A 23,303-nucleotide genomic window follows, 5' to 3' on the forward strand; every position below is an offset into this window, starting at 1 on the left:
TGCCTACATAGACAGCATGAGGAACAATGCTATCCAGGTAGCCAGCTTAATTTGTAATCATTTGTAAAAAATAAAAATAAAATAAATAAATACATAAAAAATTTATAACCAATGTTATTGCAAAACGATTTCTTCAATTTAACACACAAGACATGCTAGAGTCATACCATAAAACTCAAGTTTTGTAATTCATTTTAATGTATTTTATTACAAAATAGGCTATATAAATTGTAATCTGTTCCAAGAAACACACACACAAAATCTTTTTCAAGTCTCAGTTGAATTAAACTGAGGATGTGCATGTTTAATCTGTAGGATGAAAAGGCCAGGAGATACTCAGAACCTTACAAAAATGTATTCCTTATAAAACATGATTGTTCTGTGCAAAAAGTGTAAAATAAAATAGTTTGACGATAGTATTATAAAATATTCACGTATTTGCTCAAGGACAGTAAAATAAACTGCAATAAAGTGATTTAGCTGAGTAAATAACGTTCCTGGGACAGCATGTAATATTGGTCTTAGAACAATAATCCTGTTGACTCAGGAACATGGGGTACATGTTAAAATCTGTTCCACCTAAAGTGAATGCAAGTAAAGTTTGTTTTTAGATAAACGAGGATGTGAAACAGGATGTGGCAATAAGATAGAAGCAACAGACCCCTCCCTTAAAGGCCCCCGAAAGTGAGACAGAAGCCGTTTAAATTGAAAATCAAAGAGGAGATGCTTCAGTACATGCATCACTTCCACGTTTACAGCAAAATTCATGCTTACAGTTGTTAAGATTGTGACAACAAATCTGTCAAATATTACCTCTTTAATTCAATCTTATTTCAACCAACTCTGTACGGTCTCTTTATGCAAGGTTAGGTAAAAACAAACCCGAAAACTTAAATATTTCTCCTTTTTGTTTAAATAAATTCAGTAACAGCTGGACACCCAGGATCACATGATCATAAAAGGCTTAACGGCCATTTTAAAGGGTCTGTGAAGGGATTCAGCAGCATATCCTCCTAAAGTCACCCTGTATTTCTGCAAGATTTACCTTTTGAATTTGCCATCAATCACATCAACTATTTTTTATTAATGATTTACGAAGAGACGCATGTGATCCAGGTTGACTGCTTTCTCCATAGAGCCAAGATTGCCACCATATCCTTTTGAAAAAGAATCACTAAACACACACACACACACACAAAGAAAATAAAAGGTTAAAAATAGAGCAAAAGTACAATTTCCAACCCATATAATTTATTATTTCACCAAACTCAACATATCACAATACCATGGGTCATTAAAAGCATTCACAATGCCTTTTTCAAAACTATATATAATCAGAAGAAAGAGCTAGAACTTGAAGTGAACAAGAAAAGTGATCCGAACCAAAAAAATAAATAGCATTTATTTTTCTCCTCACATAATAAATATAAACTATCTCTGTAATCTAAGGCATTTTCAGCATCAGTGAATTTCAAAATAATCTTTTCCTAAATGATTTTGTCTCTATGCCCACATTACAAAGAGAAGACAGAGATTGTCAACTTGTACCTATGAATTAAATGGTGAATGGACATTCACTTCACAAATTACAGCAGTATAAACTAAAACAGAACAACATCTTAAAACAAGTTCAAAGTCATCACAGCTCTGTTGTGCCACTACATGGTCAGTTAATTATTGAAATGGAGCTGGGAATACATGATACACTGAGTTCAAATTCAGTTTGACAGTTGTTCTATATGATTATCGATCATAAATAGACATTTGGCAAAAATTTAAGAGCATTTTTGGGGGTCACCAAGCAGGATACTTGCAGAGAATCCATCTTCCTGCCTCACTTTACTCTCTCTTTCATCCAAATATGGCAGAAATCTATGACATCCCCCAAAGGAAGTGTGCAGTTCCCCTTACAGGAAAACTCCGCCTGTGATATTATGTTGAACCATTCTGTGTGCCAACCTGAACACACAAGTAACATGTTATTTATGCAGATAAGTATGAAAGTGACATTTAAAAATGTAAACAGGAAAATCAATATGCAAAACAGTGTATGACAGCGGCTGCTATCTGAAATGAACATTGTAAAGAACACCACAGAAACAAAATCATTTAATCATTAGTAGACAAAAGCCATCAAAATGAAATAATGTTTCCTTAATGCATTCACTGATAAAGTATTATAATTAGGGCTGGGCAAAATGACCAAATATTTTTTTCCCCATGTCTTACGATATCTATATTTATCATGATATTCATTTACCGTTAATGGGGAAGGAAATGCTTTCCAAATATTTGTTAAACCTTGAGAATCAAATGAAACATGCAAATTTGCTTGTTCACTATTAAACTCCACAGCGTATCTACCTTTTAATTTAGGGCCCCGTGAAATCAATTTTATTTTCCCCCAAATTCTGAATTTTCCATTTTATTTTTGGGATTCTTTGTTTTATGATTTAATACAAATTGATGTAAACTTTAGCAATTTAAACAAGCCTTTAAAAGGTAATCAAATGAAAATATAACCATTAATTTACAACAAATCAAAATTTTTATTTTTTGTCAAATTTCTCAAATGAAACAGTGAAAAGCTTGTGAAGTGACTCCCAGCTCTGGAGATGAAGTTCATGTCCTCATATATTGAGACGGCAGATGCTGTGAGTGTCACGTTTGTGAGTTTCATTCACACAGACACGGCGAAATTACTTATTAGCGACATGCACTGACTGGCTGTTGTTGTGTTTATTTCAGCTGTGTGATAGGCTGTTAGATTAATCCATATGGAGTAAAAATGTCCAGAGCTTATCATTGTTATCGATGTAAATATTATTGCAATCTCGATATATTATAATTTAAAGGGTTAGTTCACCCCAAAATAAAATTTCTGTCATTAATTACTCACCCTCATGTTTCAAACTCGTAAGACCTTCATTCATCTTCGGAACACAAATTAAGGTCTTTTTTGATTAAATCTTTCTGACCTCCCTATAGAGTGCAACGTTATTACCACAATCTTATTAAAGACATTGTTAAAATAGTCCATGTGACTACAGTGGTTCAACCTTAATGTTATGAAGCTCTCAGATTGTGCCAAAAATATCTTAATTTGTGTTCCTAAGATGAACAAAGGTCTTACTTGTTTGGAACAGCATGATGGTGAGCAATAAACGCTAAATGTTACCAGAACATCGTGATTGACATAGCAGGTGCTTACCTAACAATAAGAGCAATATAAGCTTGATAAGGTCTACTGAACAATAAATTGTATCTCAACCACTAAGAACTAACTTTACCCAAAGTTAAAGTTTAAACTTCAATTACCCAATTGTTTTTCATTTTCTGTGTTCAAAGGCTATAAGTCTGTGGCTCTTACTTTATGCTCATGTACCACAGGTAGCTTGGATAACAGAAGAGGATCCTGGGATTCTTTAAGAGTCACATCTCCAAGAAGAGAAAGAGAACGAGGGGTACAGAATTCAGACCGCTGCCGCCATAGCACCACCCCCACCAACAGCAAACTGATGATGACTAACAGTCCAAGAACAAATCAAAGTGATCAAGGGAACATCAGTCCAGATATTTCTCAAAATCATGAATGCATTATGGTTGCAACAGAGAAGTTACACCAACCGGTCAAAGACAGAATCCATGGAAATGGTGAATCAGGAAGTAGTCTTCTTGTTTCTGACTGCAATGGATCTTTTTCTGAAAATACAAAGTAAAACTAAACGGAAGGGGAAGAAAACTAAGGAAGAAATGCTCCCCATTTATGTTCTTGACACTGAATCAGTACTCAAATGAATCAAATGAAGTTCAATCAAATCAATCGAACTCAAATGAAGTTGCCACAAATGAATGAAAGCCACAAATGAATTTGCCACCTGGCTGCTAAATCTGAGCTGCTAAATGTGGTCAGTAAGGCATTTAGGTTAGGGATGTCCCGATCACGTTTTTTTGCCCTCGAGTCCGAGTCCTCATTTGATTTTGAGTATCTGCCGATTCCGAGTCCCGATACTTAATAGCCTACGTAAAAAAGAATAAAGAAGAGTGAAAAACAGATCCAGGAACAGTGCTTTTCAGGTTTTTCAGGTATCTAACAGTTTTCAAATAGTAATCAAATATAAAATATCACTGCATATTATCTTTACTGTATAAAATAAATAAAGATTCATCATTATTGAAGTTACAAAAACTATTCAGTCAAGAGCAGTGAGTAATTTCTTTGTTATTTGTTGTTTGATTTAACATTAAATACAGGCAGCAGGAATAGTTGTTTTCCCTTTAAGACATGCACGATCCACTACATATACTGTTCCACATGCGCTGTCTTTCTCGACTAATATACGCTCACTTAAGACATAACCGACTATGTTTGCTAGGATACTCGCTAGGACGGGCATGTTGACAATTTTTGTATGAATGTGGCCGCCGAAGCGCAAGACTTGAAAGAGAATGAGTTAGTTTAAAAACAGACAGCAACGTGTGCTGTTCAGGTCTCACCTGCGCTCGCGCGCTATCAACACCCGGGTGATGACGGCGTAAATGACTGGACATTAGAGCAGACGGCACCAGCTGTTAACAGTTTACAAAGAGTGACTGTTTTGTCCACGCTTTCTGATTATCGTTGTTGTAACGTTTTGTGCATCCATCGACTGAAACATACATTATCTGAACTCTGTCTGTTTTCCACGTTGCTATTTTAAACAAACCATATTAACCAATAGATGCGTCGTCATTCGAGATGGACTGCAGTGCAAGTGCGGTCCGTAAGTGGAGAACGGTGTGGTTCGATTTTTTTACCGAGAACCGTTGCACCCCTAATACATATATATCCGAGTCCTGATCGGGAGGTAATGTCCGATTCCGATCGAGTCTGAAACCACATGATCGGGCCCGATTTCCGATCACGTGATCGGATCTGGACATCCCTAATTTAGGTATTATAAACATTATGTGTATTGTGAAAAGCACTAAATAAAAATGACTTGACAATACAAGTAAAAAAGTAAAAGAAGAAAAGTGTGAACAACCTTGCTGTCCACAATGCCTACACCCTTCCTTGCCAAGAACATGAAACCATTTGGAAACAATTAGTAAGCAAGATGATCTAGTTTCCTTTTCAGCCCACGTCATTTTAACCATATAGTATTTTATCAGATCTATGCATTTCACTTTAATGTTAATACATTCAGTATTACACAAGTCAAGTTTTAAAATCTGGGTCCTGAAGCAAAACCAGGTCAGAACCAGTAGTCTAAAACATAACAAGGCTTGTGCAAAACTAAATGAACACACGACATTGTTGCAAAAAAAACCCCAAGCAAGCTGAAGTGGTATTCAGAGCGAAAGTGGGAAGCCACATTAAATGCAGCATTTCAGAAAGTAGCTTTCGCGTTTAAAAAAAAAAAAAACTTGTGAAGATTCACAGCAACAATGGAACATAATGTTTCAAGCCAACAGACTCTTTGGGCTTAGCAATAAAACTACAACACTAAATGTTACCAGAACATCGTGATTGACATAGCAGGTGCTAACCTAACAATAAGAGCAATATAAGCTAGATAAGGTCTACTGAACAATAAATTGTATCTCAACCACTAAGAACTAAGTACTCAACCTCTCAAGTAACTAAGAACCAGGGAGTATTAAGTTAAACCACAAATGTACACAGTCACAAATACTCACTTACCAAAGTTAGGGTCTTGTGGGTCAGAGCAAATGAATTGAGGTTTTTCAGAGAAGAGATCTGTGATGCAGACTGACAAACAAACCTCTCCAGAGATACTGCAGGCACCATGACCTACAGTTGCATGCACAAACACACAGGTACAAAGTGCTCACATCAAAAATATTGAATTTATATTATGAATGAATTTATCTATGTATTAAGAGTTGTCAATAAGATTAATAAGTGCTGCACAAGTATTGTTTATTAGCTCATGTTAACTAAATTTTGTTGTAAAGTGTCACCACTAGTAGTACATGTCCCTATGATTGTATGTGTAGCAAAACGCAACACTAGGTTAAAGGTATTTATCTGAAAAAAAAATTTTGCCAAAAAAAAAAAAAAAAAAAAAGGAGGCAAACTACAGCTACAGTTTTCATTTTATATGCAAAATATATATATAAAAAATAAGCATAATAAGTAATAAATATTTTGCCCGTTCTCTCTGTTTCGCAATACGAACAGAAAATCTTTTATATGATGGCCTGGCCAAAAACTATGTCTGCACAATTTGACATGTTTCATTGCATTATCACATATAAAACAACTGACTCCAAGCACAACTACACAATATGCTTACAAAACCTTGGTAGGGTAGGCACTTTGTTTTATAAACACTTTTTGTTATACTGGTTGAAACTCTCTTTACATCCTGATAGCAATCAATAATATAAGTGGTCTAAATTTTAAAAATGTAGGCTACATATCTTCTATGAAAGTATCAAGGCCAAAAACCTTTTCATCCAAACATTGCATTCGGTCCTAATGAGCTTTAACTAATGCATGTCGTAAACTTAATTACGAGATGGTATCCTGTGGCATTCTCTCCGGAGCCGTTTGTGTCCTCAGACTCGGATTTATGGGTTTCTATGTAACACTATCAACTCTGAAATTAATCTGCAGCAGTCAGGTGGTACAAGTAAAAGCTCTGTAAGTTGATTACGTTCATTTATTATTGTCATTTTATGTGCTTTTAGATGAGGTAACTTAATGCCGTCTCTCATGATGCTTTGCAGAATGTGCTGTGTGTGTTCATGTGTTTTATAGGGGCGTGGCTTTAGAGAGGGTGGGATCTCATGCTTTCAAAGCTAACTTGCTATTGCTAGCCTATCAGTAATTGCCTACCCTATCTTTAACACATTTGTAATAACATCTGAATAAAGTGTGAAGAATCTAAAGATGTCAATTTTCCTAGGCCGGGCATCACTTTTGGCCACTAAAGCCATGGTCACACTAGACTTTGAGTGTCGCGAAATTTCTTCGGACAATGTAACGGTCGTGATATGATGTCGAATAATAAACGAATAATAAATTCAAAATGTAAAAATTGACAATCTACTAATTCTACTGGTCTCACATCTTTACGTAATGTGAATTCTCAGGTCAGAGTTCACCAAACTAGAACTTTTGAATGCAGCAAAATTCGAAACTTTGCATATGAATGCAAGTCAGTGGAACTAAAAGTGCAGTGTGACCGCCCCTTAATAGGGTAAAGATTTTTGCCTACCTGCAGGCTGTAACAGAGGCTGAAGGATGACCAGACCAGCTGGTGAAACAGAACCGAGTCTCTGAGACACCTGGAGAATACTGCCGTTGTGCTTGTCTGCACTGCAGATAGATTTGGTCAACTGGTCACTCCAGTACACTCGACTCTGCAGGGGACATTCATTAAAAATTCAGTACTACTCCATTATCAATGCCATTATACATTTATAATATTAATATGTTATTAATATTTCCATAAAACAATAAAAATGCATAATCTGTGAATTTGTATATAGAGAGTCACAGGTGTGTTTTGTTACTGTTATAAAAATCAACTGTGGTCATTCATGCATTGTTATGTATCACACCTCAAATATGGCCAGTCCAAATGGTTGATCCAGATAACCGTTGGACTCTACAACCGTTTTTCTTTGTTGTCCATCAAATGCAACCCTTGATACTGTGCGCAGACCTGAGTCAGCCCAGTACAGCAGACCACGGGGAATATCTTGATGAGCAAAGAAAAAATTATATCAGCCGCTTTTCCATCGTTGGGCTGAACGGTTCTCATAGCGTAACGGTTCCTTTCCGTGCCGATAAGGGCCAGCTGGTACGGTTACGGTTTCATTTTCCACTGTGGGGCTGATAATGGCCACTCTTTGGAATGTAATACAACAGCATCAGTCGTTGTCTTGGTAACGCAAAGTTTACTGATGATTATGAGACAATTAATCTTTAATTTAACTCTTATCTTGTTTTATAGCCCTTATTTGTTCAACTTGTATGATTAATGGATTAGTATGAGTTCAGTATAATTTATATAAAACAAAAACCTTGGTAACAAAAGTGATGAAATAAAATTATTTAAATCAAAATTTGTATCAATTATCATTATTTAATGGACGTGGGCTGAAATTAACTAACAATGAACACTTGTATTTATATTTAAGTAACAATAAAAATAATTACTGTAACAAATGTACTTCTCATTGTTAGTTAATTTAAGTTAATGCATTAACATACATAAAAAAAGGGACCTTATTGTAAAGTGTTACCGAGAAGTCTAACCTAGGGAGATTGCGACAGGGTAACGTATGGATGAAGTTATCAGTGCTATTCTGCTCGTCCCATCCAAACTGGCACGCTCAATTCTGGGAGACTCCCCACTGTCTGCCCAGAACAGATACCTATTGGAAGAAAAATAGGTTTAGAAGTTAAACTCATTCAGACAAACTTAATAAATTCATTCAAACATTATCCAACCTTCAAGGGATACTTGGATTGGATTGATATCCATTGCCTAAGGTCTTTGCCTTAATTTACAAAAGTGTTTTGTTATAATTACTAATATTCCTGTGAAGGAAGCTCCAACGTATTTTCTTTTGCCTTATATTTTCCGGCACTGTCATTATGCAAAGAGGTTATTGTGGGAGGTTTCTAAATTCATACCAAGCTTTTTTTTTTTAAAAGGTATTACAGCAGTTACAAAATGAGATTAAAGCTGCAAGCAGTGATGAAAGGGCCCTCACACCCGGGCTCACCGCCACCCGTAAACAGTGGGCGACATGCATGTAAGCGAGTAAATACAGGAGAATTATGGCCAAGTCATTTCAAAGTGCCACACTTCCTGCTGCAAACAGGTGGTGCTTTGGCCATAACTGAATATTGCCATGTAGATGTCTTTAGGCCAGTACTATTATCAAACGTGAATAACGTTTCGCGGCTTCCTGTTTCACGGCGTTAATCGCAAACATCACACATCAAACTGCACAAATTTTGCAAAGAAAATTCGAAATATCTGACTTCCTGTTGGTTTTCAGATTTCAGTTTTTTTTTGTTTTTTTTGTTTTTTAAATCGGGCTGTTAGATGTGTGTACCAAATTTCATACCTGTACATGAAACCTTAGCATCAGGTGCACGTTATTGAAATTTTGTAGGTGGTGCTATCGAGCCATTTTTTCACACATAATTCTGAAACCCATATCAGATGTAAATTTTCACCACTTCTGACGCATCTGCAAAGTTTCATGAGTTTTCGAGCATGTTTAGATCCTCAAAAATGTGATTCCCCTTTCATGGCGAAACATCAGAATTTGTCAGGCTGCCACGGACACGCCCTTCAACGAAAACTCAAGATCTTTCCAATTTAACATCACGAAGGCCTTAAGATTAGACTGGCCATATATGATATTGATCTGGTTAAATCTCTATGAGGAGTTAATCACAGTTTAAAACATGTCATTTCCTGTTGCCCACATGTGGCGCTATCACTGTAACTGAATATTGCCATGTAGATGTCTTTAGGCCAGGACTCTAATAAAATATGTAAAGTTTGGGGCAGATCGGACATTGTATGCCCAAGTTACAACCACTTCCTGTTTCATGGTGAAACATCGAACTTTGTCAGGCCACCATGGACATGCCCTTCAGCTAAAACTCAAGATCTTCACAATTTAACGTCACAAAGGCCTTTAGGTTAGACTGACCAAATATGATGTTGATCTGATTAAAGCTCGCCATGGTCAACCAAAGAAGTTGAGTGCATGTGCTCAGTGTCATATCCAGAGGTCATGTTTGGGAAATAGACGTATGAGTGCTGCCAGCATTGCTGCAGAGGTTGAAGGGGTGGGGGGTCAGCCTGTCAGTGCTCAGACCATATAGCCCACACTGCATCAAATTGGTCTGCATGGCTGTCATCCCAGAAGGAAGTTCTTCTAAAGATGATACACAAGAAAGCCCGCAAACAGTTTGCTGAAGACAAGCAGATTAAGGACATGGATTACTGGAACCATGTCCTGTGATCTGATGAGACCAAGATGAACTTATTTGGTTACGATGGTCTCAAGCGTGTGGCGGCAACCAGATGAGGAGTACAAAGACAACTGTGTCTTGCCTACAGTCAAGATGGTGGTGGGAGTGTCATGGTCTGGGGCTGCATGAGTGCTGCCGGCACTGGGGAGCTACAGTTCATTGAGGGAACAATGAATGAACAGAGCATGTTCCCCTCCCTTCGGAGACTGGGCCACAGGGCAGTATTCCAACATGATAAAAACCCCAAACACACCTCCAAGATGACCACTGCCTTGCTAAAGAAGCTGAGGGTAAAGGTGATGGACTGGCCAAACATGTCTCCAGACCTAAACCCTACTGAGCATCTGTGGGGCATCCTCAAACGGAAGGTGGAGGAGTGCAAGGTCTCTAACATCCGCAGGCTCCTGACGTCGTCATCGAGGACTCCAGTGGCAACCTGTGAAGCTCTGTTGAAGTCCATGCCCAAGAGGGTTAAGGCAGTGCTGGACAATAATGGTGGCCACACAAAATATTGACACTTTAGGCCCAATTAGGACATTTTCACTTAGGGGTGTACTCACTTTTGTGGCCAGCGGTTTAGACATTAATGGCTGTGTGTTGAGTTATTTTGAGGGGACAGCAAATTTGCACTGTTATACAAGCTGTACACTCACTACTTAACACTGAAGAAATGACTTTGCTACAATGTAGTCACATGAAAAGATATAGTGATTTGAAGCAACAAGTTACTTTGTAACTGGTGATTTGCTCTATAGACATTTGCTACTGTAGACATTAGTGTTTATATCTGAACTTTAAACTTTTATGCCAGTACTTCTGTGATAATTTGAATATTTGTAACATAAATAACCATACTGTGATGTTGAAAAGGCTGTTTATGAAGCCGTTTCATACATGATAACTGCTTTCTCTGGGTCAGCAGCCATGCAAACACAGATTTGAATGTTTAATAGACACAGGGGAATCGCTAACATTTAGGAATAAGATTGTGTGGGTGCTTGAATTGAGATCGTGACCTTTTAACAATTAATAGTGCAGCTCTACCCTAAGCCTAACCCTACCCATAAATTATCCCTTAGAATCAGAGGGAAATTATTGGTGAATAAGAAGCCCCTATAACCCTTGTTGTAAGCCTAAACTTCTAGTATCAAGGATGTTGATCCAGAAACATGTTCTACTAAATCACGTTCACCTTTATGACCTGCACCTGTCATCAATTAAGGACAGCAGATAAACCCAGCACTCACATTCATTTTTTATCTGGTCTTGTATATGTTAACCTCAATGTTGATCGTAAGGATTTGTGATTTTCAGATGGCTGTTACGTTGTTCTTGTTTTTGCCTTTGATTTATTCCTGTGTTCTCTTGAGTGTTCCCTAGTAATTATTAACCTTTTGCTTCATTAAACACTCCTCTGCCTCTTCCTGGTTATCCTGTTACACTGTTTGTGTAAGAGAATTACCAGGAAGAAAGAACATGATATACTACATCTGAGGCGACATGAGCGTGAGTAAATGAGAGAATTTTTATTTTTGGGTGGAACAACCCTTTTAAAGAGAACAAGAAATCAATATTGACCAATATTGACTTTCCTGAAAAAAATGGTATTGTGAATGTGCACATTTCATCACAATGAAATATTAGCATATGTTATAATTATATAACTTATGTAGAATAAGTATAATATTTTGATTAGTTGCCATTAATAATAACAATAATATTTTCTACCTCTTAAATGACATTTAAGGAAAAATAGCAAAAAAAAAAAAGACCTATCCATTCACCATGTTAATCAAATTCCAATGAATTGAACAAAGTCCTGTCCTACATTTTTTCCAGTAGTACATTCTGCTTCACATATTGCCTGGTTTCACGGACAAGGCTAAGGTTACGTTTACACGACAACGATGTACTAAAAACGGAAAAGTTTCTTTGTACAGATGACAACGTTATCAAAACTAAGACTACGCGCCTGAGTATACGCATACTTTTACAGCGCACTTGTGCCAAACGTGCATGCCTAGCAACCTTATTTTTACAGTTTACTGCACTTTGATATTCTTATCGTTATTTTAGCGGCTAATAAATCAGAAGTCTCGCACATTCACAGAAAACATGTTGAAAAATAAGGTGGATGGACTAAACACGTAATGTGCATGCACATAACCGTTTTCACAGTTTACACAGAGATAAATAACAATGGTAGCGTTTTCAAAAACGTGCACTTTGAAACCTGTTTTCAAAAGTTCAAAATCCATTCAGCCGATCTCCGGGTCTGGCGGTACCACTTTTAGCATAGCTTAGCATAGTTCATTGAATCTAATTAGACTGTTAGCATCTCGCTCAAAAATGACCAAAGATTTTGGGTGCAGCAGGCGCAATGATATTACACAGCGCCTGTGATCCCCTGCTTGCACAGGTAGCATGCCTTGCAACCATGGAGACATTTGTGAGAAGCGCTGCGTAATATCATTGCTCCTGCTGCACCCACGGTTCGGCAGCAAAGTTCCTTGATTATTACGCCGGAATGAGAGTATAGTTCCTATTCATATCAGCCTAGAAAATCGCAACTTTTCATTTTACGTAACTTTTTGGTCATTTTTGAGCGAGATTCTAACGGTCTAATCAGATTCAATGAACTATGCTAAGCTATGCTAAAAGTGGTACTGCCAGACCCGGAGATCGGCTGAACGGATTAAAAAACAGTAAAACTCAACTGTTTAGCTCTAGGGGAGTTGGAAAATGAGCCTATTTTCAAAAAAAGTGGAGTGTTGCTTTAAAATATGTCAGTGCCATTTGTTTCGTCTCGAGATGCACACCAGTAATATTTTTTTCAAAGGCTCATTTATAAAAGCTACTTAAAAGCCCTAATTTAACTAAGGCCTACTTTTTGTTTAATGTAATCCCTGTCTGTGAAACCAGGGGTGTGTGATTTATATAGAGAAGAAGACAATATTTTACCCTAGCAGTGGCTGGACAGCAACTGCAGTAGGCATGGAGAGTCCAGAGATGAGCTGCCTTTGTTTGGAGCCATTCAGAGAGGCCACGTGTAACGCATGAATACTGGTGCTGACCCAATACAGAAGCTCATGGATCCAGTCTACCGCTAATCCATGAATGCCTGTGGAGGCCTTTAACAACACAGCTGGTCTATGGTCACTGGAGTCTAAAGACATTCTGAAATAGACACAAACTGGCTTAAATTCTGTTTTTTGTGTTGGAATAGAATTCTAGGTAAAAGTTTCCATTTTTACACATATTAAAAGGCACAATATGTAATTTTTTGGCGCTAGAGGTCACTTATTCAAAACAAAGGCGTAGCTTGATGAGGCTTTGATTTCACGGAATCACGGGACGTGTTGTCTTCACGTTTACAGCCGGTGGAAAAGAATCCAAAGAGACTCAAGCAGAAATCATTTTCATGGATGAGCTAATGTATTAAAGATTTATTAACATTACTGTAGTATGAAGCAGGGTGTGGCTGAAAGCCGTTGGAGAGGAACAAGGCTGCTGGAGCGATTACTAATGAGAGACGAGCACGACACACGGCTCGAGAGCAGTGGAGCTTTTATTATCAACCGCTTCTGCTTCCTCTGGTCAGATGGATATTAGGCATGGTAAAACATGGTACTCGCTGTAAATCAAGAAAATGAGATTTAAACAATAAGACTTACTGTGTTGAGCTATAAAACGATTTGTTTTCTGTCGATGAACGCATCCAAACAGTTGCTCACCTGTCTAATAAAACACATAATATATTAAAGTGTCTTTGGTGTTTCCGTGGTTTCTACAAAATAAAACTGGAAATCGAAGGTAATCATGTAAATCGTGTATGATGTCAATGATAGGATTCCAACATTCTTGGAAACATTTGGGATAATGTTGAAGGGATAGTTCACCCAAAAATGAAAATTATCCCATGAATTACTCCCCCTTAAGCCACTCTAGGTGTATATGACTATATTCTTTCAGATGAACATAATCCGATATATATTTAAAAGTATCTTTAGTCCTCCAAGGTTTATAATGGTTGTGAATGACTTGGGTAAAGTTGGTTTTATAGTCGCACATTCGGATTTCTGATAAATTCAGACTTTCCAATAAATGTGCAATAAATTAACGTTTTCGAATTTAAGCAGCGACATGATATTGACAACCAACGATTGTCAACTTACAACATTTTTCACAGTCGATCAAAATAGGCAAGTATTGTTTTAATGGCATATTTACTTGTGAATGTCCACTGAATGTCCAGTGTAGTGTGATTAACAAGGCTATTGAATAAGGATGTCCGAATGTGCGAATATAAAACCAACTTTACCCAAGTTTGTGAATGGTAGGCCAAATTCTGAAGACAGAAAAAATGCATCCATCCATAAAAAAATGACTCCATACGAGGGTTAATAAAGGCCTTTTGAAGCGAAGGGATGTGTTTTTGTAAGAAAAATATCCATATTTAAAACTTTATAAATTCAAATAACGAGCTTCTGGCGGGCAACCGTACGCATACTGCGCACATCAATTTGGGCGGAAGAGCAAACTTTGACCTGACGCGGTGACACGATGCACGCGGAGGCGCAGAGGAGAGAGCAAAACAAAACACTGGTCAGAAGTCACTGGTTAGAAGTTTAAAATGAGAAATTTTAAAGAGAAATGTCTGAGGATTTCGATATAAGACAAGAGAAGCTTGAGTTTGTTGCCCAGCCCTATTTGATTGAACGGCGAGAGGCGTCTAAGCTTACAATACTCCTACATCCTATGTCATCGCGTCAGGGGATTACTCATTTTCTGCGTGCAGTCTTTCGCCGGAAGCTAGTTGTTTGAATATATAAAGTTTTAAATATGGATATTATTCTTACAAAAATGCCCTCAGGAGTCGAATGGATTTATTTTTTTTATGGTTGGATGCATTTTTAGTCTTCAGAATTTGGCCTACCATTCACAACCATTATAAACCTTGGAGGACTAAGGATATTTTTAAATATATCTCAGATTGTGTTCGTCTGAAAAAAGATAGCCATATACACCTAGGATGGCTTGAGGGAGAGTAAATCATGGAATAATTTTCATTTTTGGGTGAACTATCCTTTAAGTACACAAGTCAACAAAATATATAGCACTGTTCTAGTGGTTTTTGGATATTTTAATTCAAAAATCTTACATATTGTGCCTTTAATTTGAGCATAATTTTCTATTTAATCAATATGGCTCTGCACCTGTAGATGACGTCATTCTCAAGACTGGTCCAGTATAGCGTGTTATTTGCATTAAGTGCGGTAACAGGTCCTGGCGAGACTCTTGTGTATGTGATGTTTCTTTGCTCAGAGCCACTGAGGTCCATCCTTTTAACACCCTCTTGAGTGCTGACCACCACATGAGCAACAACACCTGTACAAGACCAACCCCTCACCCAAATCAGTGATGTTACTGTTAACTAAAACTATTAAAAATTATTAATTGAAATGAAGCACAAAAAATATACATATTGTATTACTAGAAATTGTTAAAATCTAGACTAAAACAGAAATGCTGCCTTGGCAATTAACTGAAACAAAATGAAAAGACTAAAACTGAAATAATTAATTACAGCTAAATAATAAAAATTATAAAAGCACATACCAAAAATTACTTAAACTTAAAACAGAAAATATAAAAATATAAGCCAATTCATAATATTAATAAGTAAGATTGAGATTTTTAAATGTTTTTGAAAGAAGTCTCAAATGCTCACCAAGGCTGCAATTATTTAATCAAAATTACAGTAAAAGCAGCAATATTGTGAAATATTATTATGATTTTAAAATAACTTTTATATTTGAATTTGAATAGAAATATTTTAGAACATTATTTAACTCTTTACTGTCACTTTTGATTAATTTAATGCATCCTTGCTGAATAAAAGTATTAATTTTTAAAAAAAAAAATCAAAAAAAAAAAAAATCATACTGACCCCAAACTTTGGAATGGTAATAAATAGGTAACACTTTATTTTAAAGTGTCCTTGTTATATGTTAAAGGTGCCCTCGAATGAAAAATTGAATTTATCTTGGCATAGTTGAATAACAAGAGTTCAGTACATGGAAAAGACATACAGTGAATCTCAAACCCCATTGCTTCCTCTTTCTTATGTAAATCTCATTTGTTTAAAAGACTTCCGGAAAACACGCGGATCTCAACATAACACCGACTGTTACGTAACAGTCGGGATCATTAATATGTATGACCCCAATATTTGCATTATGCCAGCCCATGTTCGAGCATTACACAAGGGCAGCCAGTATTAATGTCTGGATCTGTGCAGAGCTGAATCATCAGACTAGGTAAGCAAACAAGAACAACAGCGAAAAATGGCAGATGGAGCAATAATAACTGACATGATCCATGATATCATGATATTTTTAGTGATATTTGTAAATTGTCTTTCTAAATGTTTCGTTAGCATGTTGCTAATGTACTGTTAAATGTGGTTAAAGTTACCATCGTTTCTTACTGTATTCACGGAGACAAGAGCCGTCGCTATTTTCATTTTTAAACACTTGCAGTCTGTATAATTCATAAACACAACTTCATTCTTTATAAATCTCTCCAACAGTGTGTAATGTTAGCTTTAGCCACAGAGCATAGCCTCAAACTCATAGAGAATCAAATGTGAACATCAAAAAAACTATACTCACATGATTCGATGTATGCACACAGCATGCATGACGAACATCTTGTAAATCTTGTTAACTGTGTAAACTTTGTAAATGCGCTGTAATATAATCGAGAGCTCGTGTGGCAGGAAGCACGCGATTTAAAGGGGCGGTGGCTGAAAAAATCAGTGCATAGTTAATGATACCCCAAAATAGGCAGTTAAAAAAATTAATTAAAAAAAATCTATGGGGTATTTTGAGCTGAAACTTTACAGACACATTCAGGAGACACCTTAGACTTATATTACATCTTGTGAAAAAGCATTCGAGGGCACCTTTAATGTTATAATAATAACAGTAAATTATGCATTATTACAAGAATCTGACCCCAGACCAAACCCTATAGTAAGTACAGTTGTTAATTAATATTAGTCAGTACTTAATTGTATAATTACACTATAAAATAAAGTGTAACCATAAATAATATCAAATTTTCACTGACCTAAATACACAAAATATTAGAGACCTGCATCTTTACAGGACAATTACATTTAAATCTTCCTCTCACCTGTGACTTTGCAATGTCCAGTCCCGGCAGTCAGTTCATACCCATCCTGACATTCACACGCAAGAGACCCATTGGAATGGACGCAAATTTGATCACACACATCTGAATCTAGACAGTGGTCCACATCTAAAAATGAAAAGTTAATAATTGCAGGAAAAGTTAAACCTATTAATAGTCTTTTAAAAGTTAAACCTTTTGTAAATTTTGAAATCAACCATGACTATTGGCATAACCAAAAAGAGAAGGATTATATGCTAATTTTATATGTTTAGTTAAAAGTGTAATCAGTAAATTTTCCTGCATTAAAACTTACACAAAGAAATTATCATTACTTGGAGTGGGTCCCCTCACAGGGCATGTTTAGATCACATAAGCTGTTGTATAATACTTGTTTTAAGTCTGTATCTACCATATTCTGGACACTATTGCTCACGGGGGGGTGAAAAATGCATAATCACTGACAGTATTTCTACAATGGCGTTTCTAGAGCAACACTGTATACACTGGATCACATTATGTCATTTGTTACTTATTTCTCACCCTCACAGTGTGTGTCCTTGACCAGCCTCATTCCACTGGGGCAGTCACACATGAAACCATATGGCAGATCAATACACATGTGAGAACAGCCGCCGTTATCAAGCTCACATTCATTGTGATCTACACAAAGACAGAAATAAAATGACAAACAGTGAATTATAAAAAATAAATAAAAAATAAGTTTTTTTCATAAAGCACTTTTTGTACCTGTCTACATAACATAGGGTAACATAATAGTCGATTTTAACACTTTTATTCATCAAGAAGCAAGTATTTTAGTTATTTAGTTTTATTAATAGAATTTTGAATTTGTTTTCACGTCGATTTTTGTTTAATTGTTAGTGATTTCTTCATGTGCTTTTGACTTTTCAGTTTTTTTTAAAAGAAATATTACTATTTAGGTTATTTTTATTTTATTTTTACTTTTTTTTTGTATTTAATTCATTATTTCTTTATTTTATTATATCTATATATTTTATTTTAGTGCTTCAACTTAAACTTATTTCAATTTATTGTCAAGGCAACGTTTCTAATTTTCGTTTAGATTTTCAACTAATAAGCATATATAATAAAATATGAAATTATAATATATAAATTGAACAAAAGTGATAGCAAAAACATTTGTAATATTACCAAAGGTTTCTATTTCAAATAAATTGAACTTCCTCCTCAAAGAATCCCGGAAAAAAAAAAAGTTTTCCAGGGCAGCGTTTCCCAAAAGCATCGTAAGCTTAAGTTTGAAACCAATGGAAACGCTGCCCAGGACAGGTCAGGACTCACTCATCCATGTCTTTATGGACCTTGCTTTGCGCACTGGTGCGCAGTCCCAATTGCTTCCACTTTGTTATGATACCACTAACAGTTGACTTGGAATATTTAGTAGTGAGGAAATTTCATGAATGTACTTATTGCACAGGTGGCAACCTATCACGGTACCACGCTTGAATTCACTGAGCTTCTGAGAGCGACCCATTCCTTCACAAATGTTTGTAGAAGCAGTCTGCATGCCTAGGTGCTTGATTTTATACACATGTGGTCATGGAAGTGATTGGAACACCTGAATTCAATTATTCGGAGGGGTGTCCCAATACTTTTGGCAATATTATATATATTATATATATATATATATATATATATATATATATATATATATACATTTTTATAAAGCTCGTATGCTTAGGTTCAGTAATTTCACTTTAATGTCAATTAATAGGTCATTTTCATTGCCATTAAGGTGAATTAACTGAACATAAACATACAAGCTTGATAAAAAAGCTCAATTTAGAAGAAAATTTCAGATGGCACTTAGAGGCTTTTGCATCTGAACTCTTCAAATATATAACAAAGTGCAACTTACCACAGTTCTCTTCATCGCTGTGATCTTCACAGTCAAAGGAGTGGTCACACCTCCATGAATTGGGCACACAGTGTCCATTGGCACATCTGAACTCTGACCTAGCGCATGTCTGTGCTTTAGATAGCAATGTGCATGTGTCTAAGTGTTCATCTGCTCCATCTGAGCAGTCCAGCTTTCCATCACAAATGTTGCGGGCAGAAACACAGCGCGCTGCTGCCACACAGTGGAAGGAGCCACTAGTGCAATTCAAACAGGAGATCTCATCGCTGCCATCGACACAGTGGTCCACACCATCACAGCGCTGATTCAGAGGCACACGTCTGCCGTTATTACACACAAACTGCTCTGTGCTGTCCTTTGGAAAACCTGCAAAAGTAAAAGCTGTTCTTTAGTTCTGAAAGAAAGTGATGAAGGACAGTTTGAGCAGCATGAGACTATTAATACTATCTGACTGGGCTACATTTGGTAAAACTGTGCAAGTAGGTGAATTAGGGTAATCTGGGAAATTTTTTGCACTTTTGACAATTTGCTGTATTGTCAGTTACCAAACAACATTTAACATGGCAATAATATAAAAACAAAGAAAAAACAGTTCATATTTTTGATTTGGACAAAAATAATAAATAAAATAATACATATAAATGATAAGCACAAGCTTAGATTTTTTAATGCTATTGTTATGCTTTCCTATGTAATAAAAAAAAAAAAAAATGTTAATGTTAATGTGGGAATCTGAAAAATGTTTGAAAATGAAGAATCTAAAATGTAATAATTCAAAATTGAATCCATATTTTATTGCATGTATATAATGCAAAATCTAACACGATGTTTTCTTTATGACTTGTGATTCATGTTCTTGTTAGAATAACCTTGCACAAATCTTATGCTTATGCCCAGTTGTTACGAAAAGCCATTAGTTAAAGTTATATACCAACTATTGCTAAGGTTTTTTTTTTTTTTTACTTAAAAGGTTTGTTGCAACTAGTTGTTATGCTTGGATTAGAGTTTCCACAACCTTATGATAATAGGAAACACAGCAAGCATTTAAATATAAGTACATAAGTACACCAAATAACACATTTATATAAGGATACCATATAATTCATAAATTTATGCACACATGGAAAAACAAAACATTATAGAAAAAAAAACTTTTCAGATTTCACAGTGTGCAGTATGTGTACAGTGCAACAGGAAAGAGCTTGTTTACATTTTAGACAAGTCAAATTGCAATACTGAACAGGACCACATGGAGATGCCAAAAAAAACCTAAACCAACAACCTTGACTTTGACCCTCCACACTACAGAATTATGTAGCAAAGACTAGTTTGTTATGTAGTCACCCCAAAAAGTTAAAACAGTTGACTCCAAAAAGTTTTAGGATACTAATGTATGAATGTCATTGCTTTGGATAGGCCTAACAGAATATCAAACCAAATAGATATTTTAAAAACACATAGAAAAAGCTCACATTTCAAATAAAGCATATACTGCACATATACAGATTTATGTGTGTGAAAAACAATTGTTTATTGTTATTATGTAATAAAAAAGTAATAGAATTATGTATTTTATAGACAGTCAGCCCTTTATCAAAGTCCTATAACGAGATAGAGATAACCCAATAGAACAAGTTTTATATTTATGATAGAATTAATACGCAACCTTATTAAGAGTTCACAAACATATCTAGCGCCACTGTAAGCACAGTGGTCTGTTTTCTCCCGCGTGCACGTGGAACCAACTCTGACACAATACCAAGGACATGCTGTACGGAGCTTTATAACATGCAAAACTCAACACAGTAATAGTATTTAAGGCTATGTTAAAAATGCACGTGCTTAATAGTAATATAGTAAGTGAGTATATCTTTATAATGCGCAAGGAAACTCGGAACATCAGTTTGACAGCCTCATGTGGCGTTCGATCCAATCAGATGGCGTGACAGCGCAGCGTGCACCGTGAGGTCCAATAGGAAAGTGTGAACAGTAGCGATGCATTCAGACACATTAGACACATGCATTTATTATCCTCTGTCCACACAGATGTACAAACCTCCCCTTACCTTCTGTTAAAGGGAAACATGACACACAAGTCAACAGCAGTAGTAATGCACCAAGGTGTTCCATGCCTTGCTCAGCGTCCTCTAAGGTGCGCGCTTGTCGCGATGCAATGACGTCATTTCCGCACTACAGAATTAGGTAGACTGCTTTAGTCACCCCAAAACAGTTGACTCCAAAAAGTTTTAGGATACTAATGTATGAATGTCATTGCTTTAGATAGGCCTAACAGAGTATCAAATCAAATAGATATTTTAAAAACACATAGAAAAAGCTCACATTTCAAATAAAACATTTCACAATACGAAATTAGTTTGTTTTTAAATTATAAAACAATATAAATGTATGTATATATATGTATATGTATGTATATTATATATATATATATATAGGCTATATATATAGGCTATATATATATATATATATGTATATGTATGTATATTATATATATATATATATATATATACAGGGCTTGACATTAACTTTTTTGCTCACCAGCCACTGTGGCTAGTGGTTTTCCAAATTTACTAGCCACTGAGCATTTTCACTGGCCACAATTTTGATGTTGGTAAATTACATTTTATATGATTAAAGTTGACTTTGTTATGCTTAAATTACTTTATTTTGAGTCATTTTACTTGATTTAGAAGATTTAAAACCCTTTCAAACTTTTAAATGCAGATTGACCACCCAAATCAAGAATACATTGTATATCAGCTGGTATGTACAGGTGGGCAAGAGGTGGACAATATAAGCATGGGCTAATATGAGAAATTGTATAAGTTTTTTGTGTTAGGCTATATAAAAGAACAAAGAAGCAAATTACAAAAACAATAGTAAATTAAAAATAATCTTTTTTCAGATTATTTAACATCTTTTGTTGTTTGATTAACATTAATGACAGAGAGGTATTAAATTGGACTGCTGAATGCATGGACGTAACTGGCGCATATCCAGTTATTACCCACCTGTTTACGTCCACTTAAGCCATAACCGACTGTATTCACGCGAGATACTCCACACGATGGACATTTAGACATCTGTGTGCTCTGTTTAACTATTCAGGGGCGAGGAGAACTGATCGCGCGCGCGACAGAGCGCTTCTGTTGTGTCATTCAGCGCAATTCTGCCTATCCCTCATTCACTAACTGCACGTAGCCTAAATAACGAATTGTGTGATTGGATTTTAATTTTGAGCTACGACGATCTTCGACGATCATTTGGCTGTAAACTGAAATTATATTCAACCCGCCAAAGTGGCTAGTGGGAGTGGCTGTCTTACCCGCCACAGCTGAAATCTACCCGCATTTGGCGGGTTGGCGGGTGTTAATGTCAAGCCCTGTATATATATATATATATATATATATATATATATATATATATATATATATATATATATATATATATATATATATATATATATATGCAATGTTAATTGCTGTGAAGTCTCGGTTTTCCCCAGAGATTAAAATACCATTCTGTTCTAGCTTGTGAAGAACTGAGATCATACATCAACTTTATCAGGTGATTAAAGGGATAGTTCACCCAAAAATGAAAATTCTGTCATCATTTACTCACTCTCAGGTTGTTCCAGACCTGTATGAATTTCTTTCTTCTGTTGAACACAAAGGAAGATATTTGGAAGAATGTCATCAACCAAACAGATCTTGCCCTCCATTCATATAGGAAAAATACATTTATGGTGTAAGGGTGGATTGCCTACAGTGGTTCAGGCTGCAGGGTTGCCGAATGACTAAAGAAACGTTATCAGCAATATGGTGAAAACTGTACATTTCTTGTCTATTGCCACCCACTGCAACTTATACCAATGATAGAAATAGGCGCAGTTACAATAGCAAAATATGTGGGTGAGCATTGCTAGTGTGACGATATTGTATTGCAACTGGTAGTACTTTAAATTTAATACCAAATCCAAACTAGTTAGCACATCATTTGTAATTGAAAGGGTTAATGACAATATCTGGTTATGGTTACACTTAAAGACACAATATGTAAGATTTTTGCAGTAAAATATCCAAAAACCACTAGGCCAGTGTTTTATATATATACTAATACTTTTGAGTACTTTCAATCTCCCAAATGTTTCCAACCAACTATTTGTAAATC

General features: G+C 36.0%; 1 protein-coding gene across 1 annotated transcript; it reads right to left on the bottom strand.

Annotated features, from left to right (window-relative positions):
• Positions 1-55: 55 nt before the first annotated feature.
• On the bottom strand, positions 56-21,288 carry LOC137026909 (very low-density lipoprotein receptor-like). Its single transcript, XM_067394540.1, has 13 exons — positions 21,182-21,288; positions 19,116-19,481; positions 17,759-17,878; positions 17,219-17,344; positions 15,235-15,406; positions 12,980-13,195; positions 8,276-8,394; positions 7,576-7,715; positions 7,230-7,374; positions 5,687-5,797; positions 3,628-3,702; positions 3,371-3,525; positions 56-1,959 (listed from the first exon to the last, which is right to left on the bottom strand). The coding sequence occupies exons 1-13, from the start codon at positions 21,243-21,245 to the stop codon at positions 1,933-1,935; spliced, it is 1,836 nt and encodes a 611-aa protein (XP_067250641.1). The 5' UTR covers positions 21,246-21,288; the 3' UTR covers positions 56-1,932.
• Positions 21,289-23,303: the final 2,015 nt, after the last annotated feature.

This window comes from Chanodichthys erythropterus, chromosome 9 (genome assembly GCF_024489055.1).
Source record: "Chanodichthys erythropterus isolate Z2021 chromosome 9, ASM2448905v1, whole genome shotgun sequence".
NCBI lineage: Eukaryota > Metazoa > Chordata > Actinopteri > Cypriniformes > Xenocyprididae > Chanodichthys > Chanodichthys erythropterus.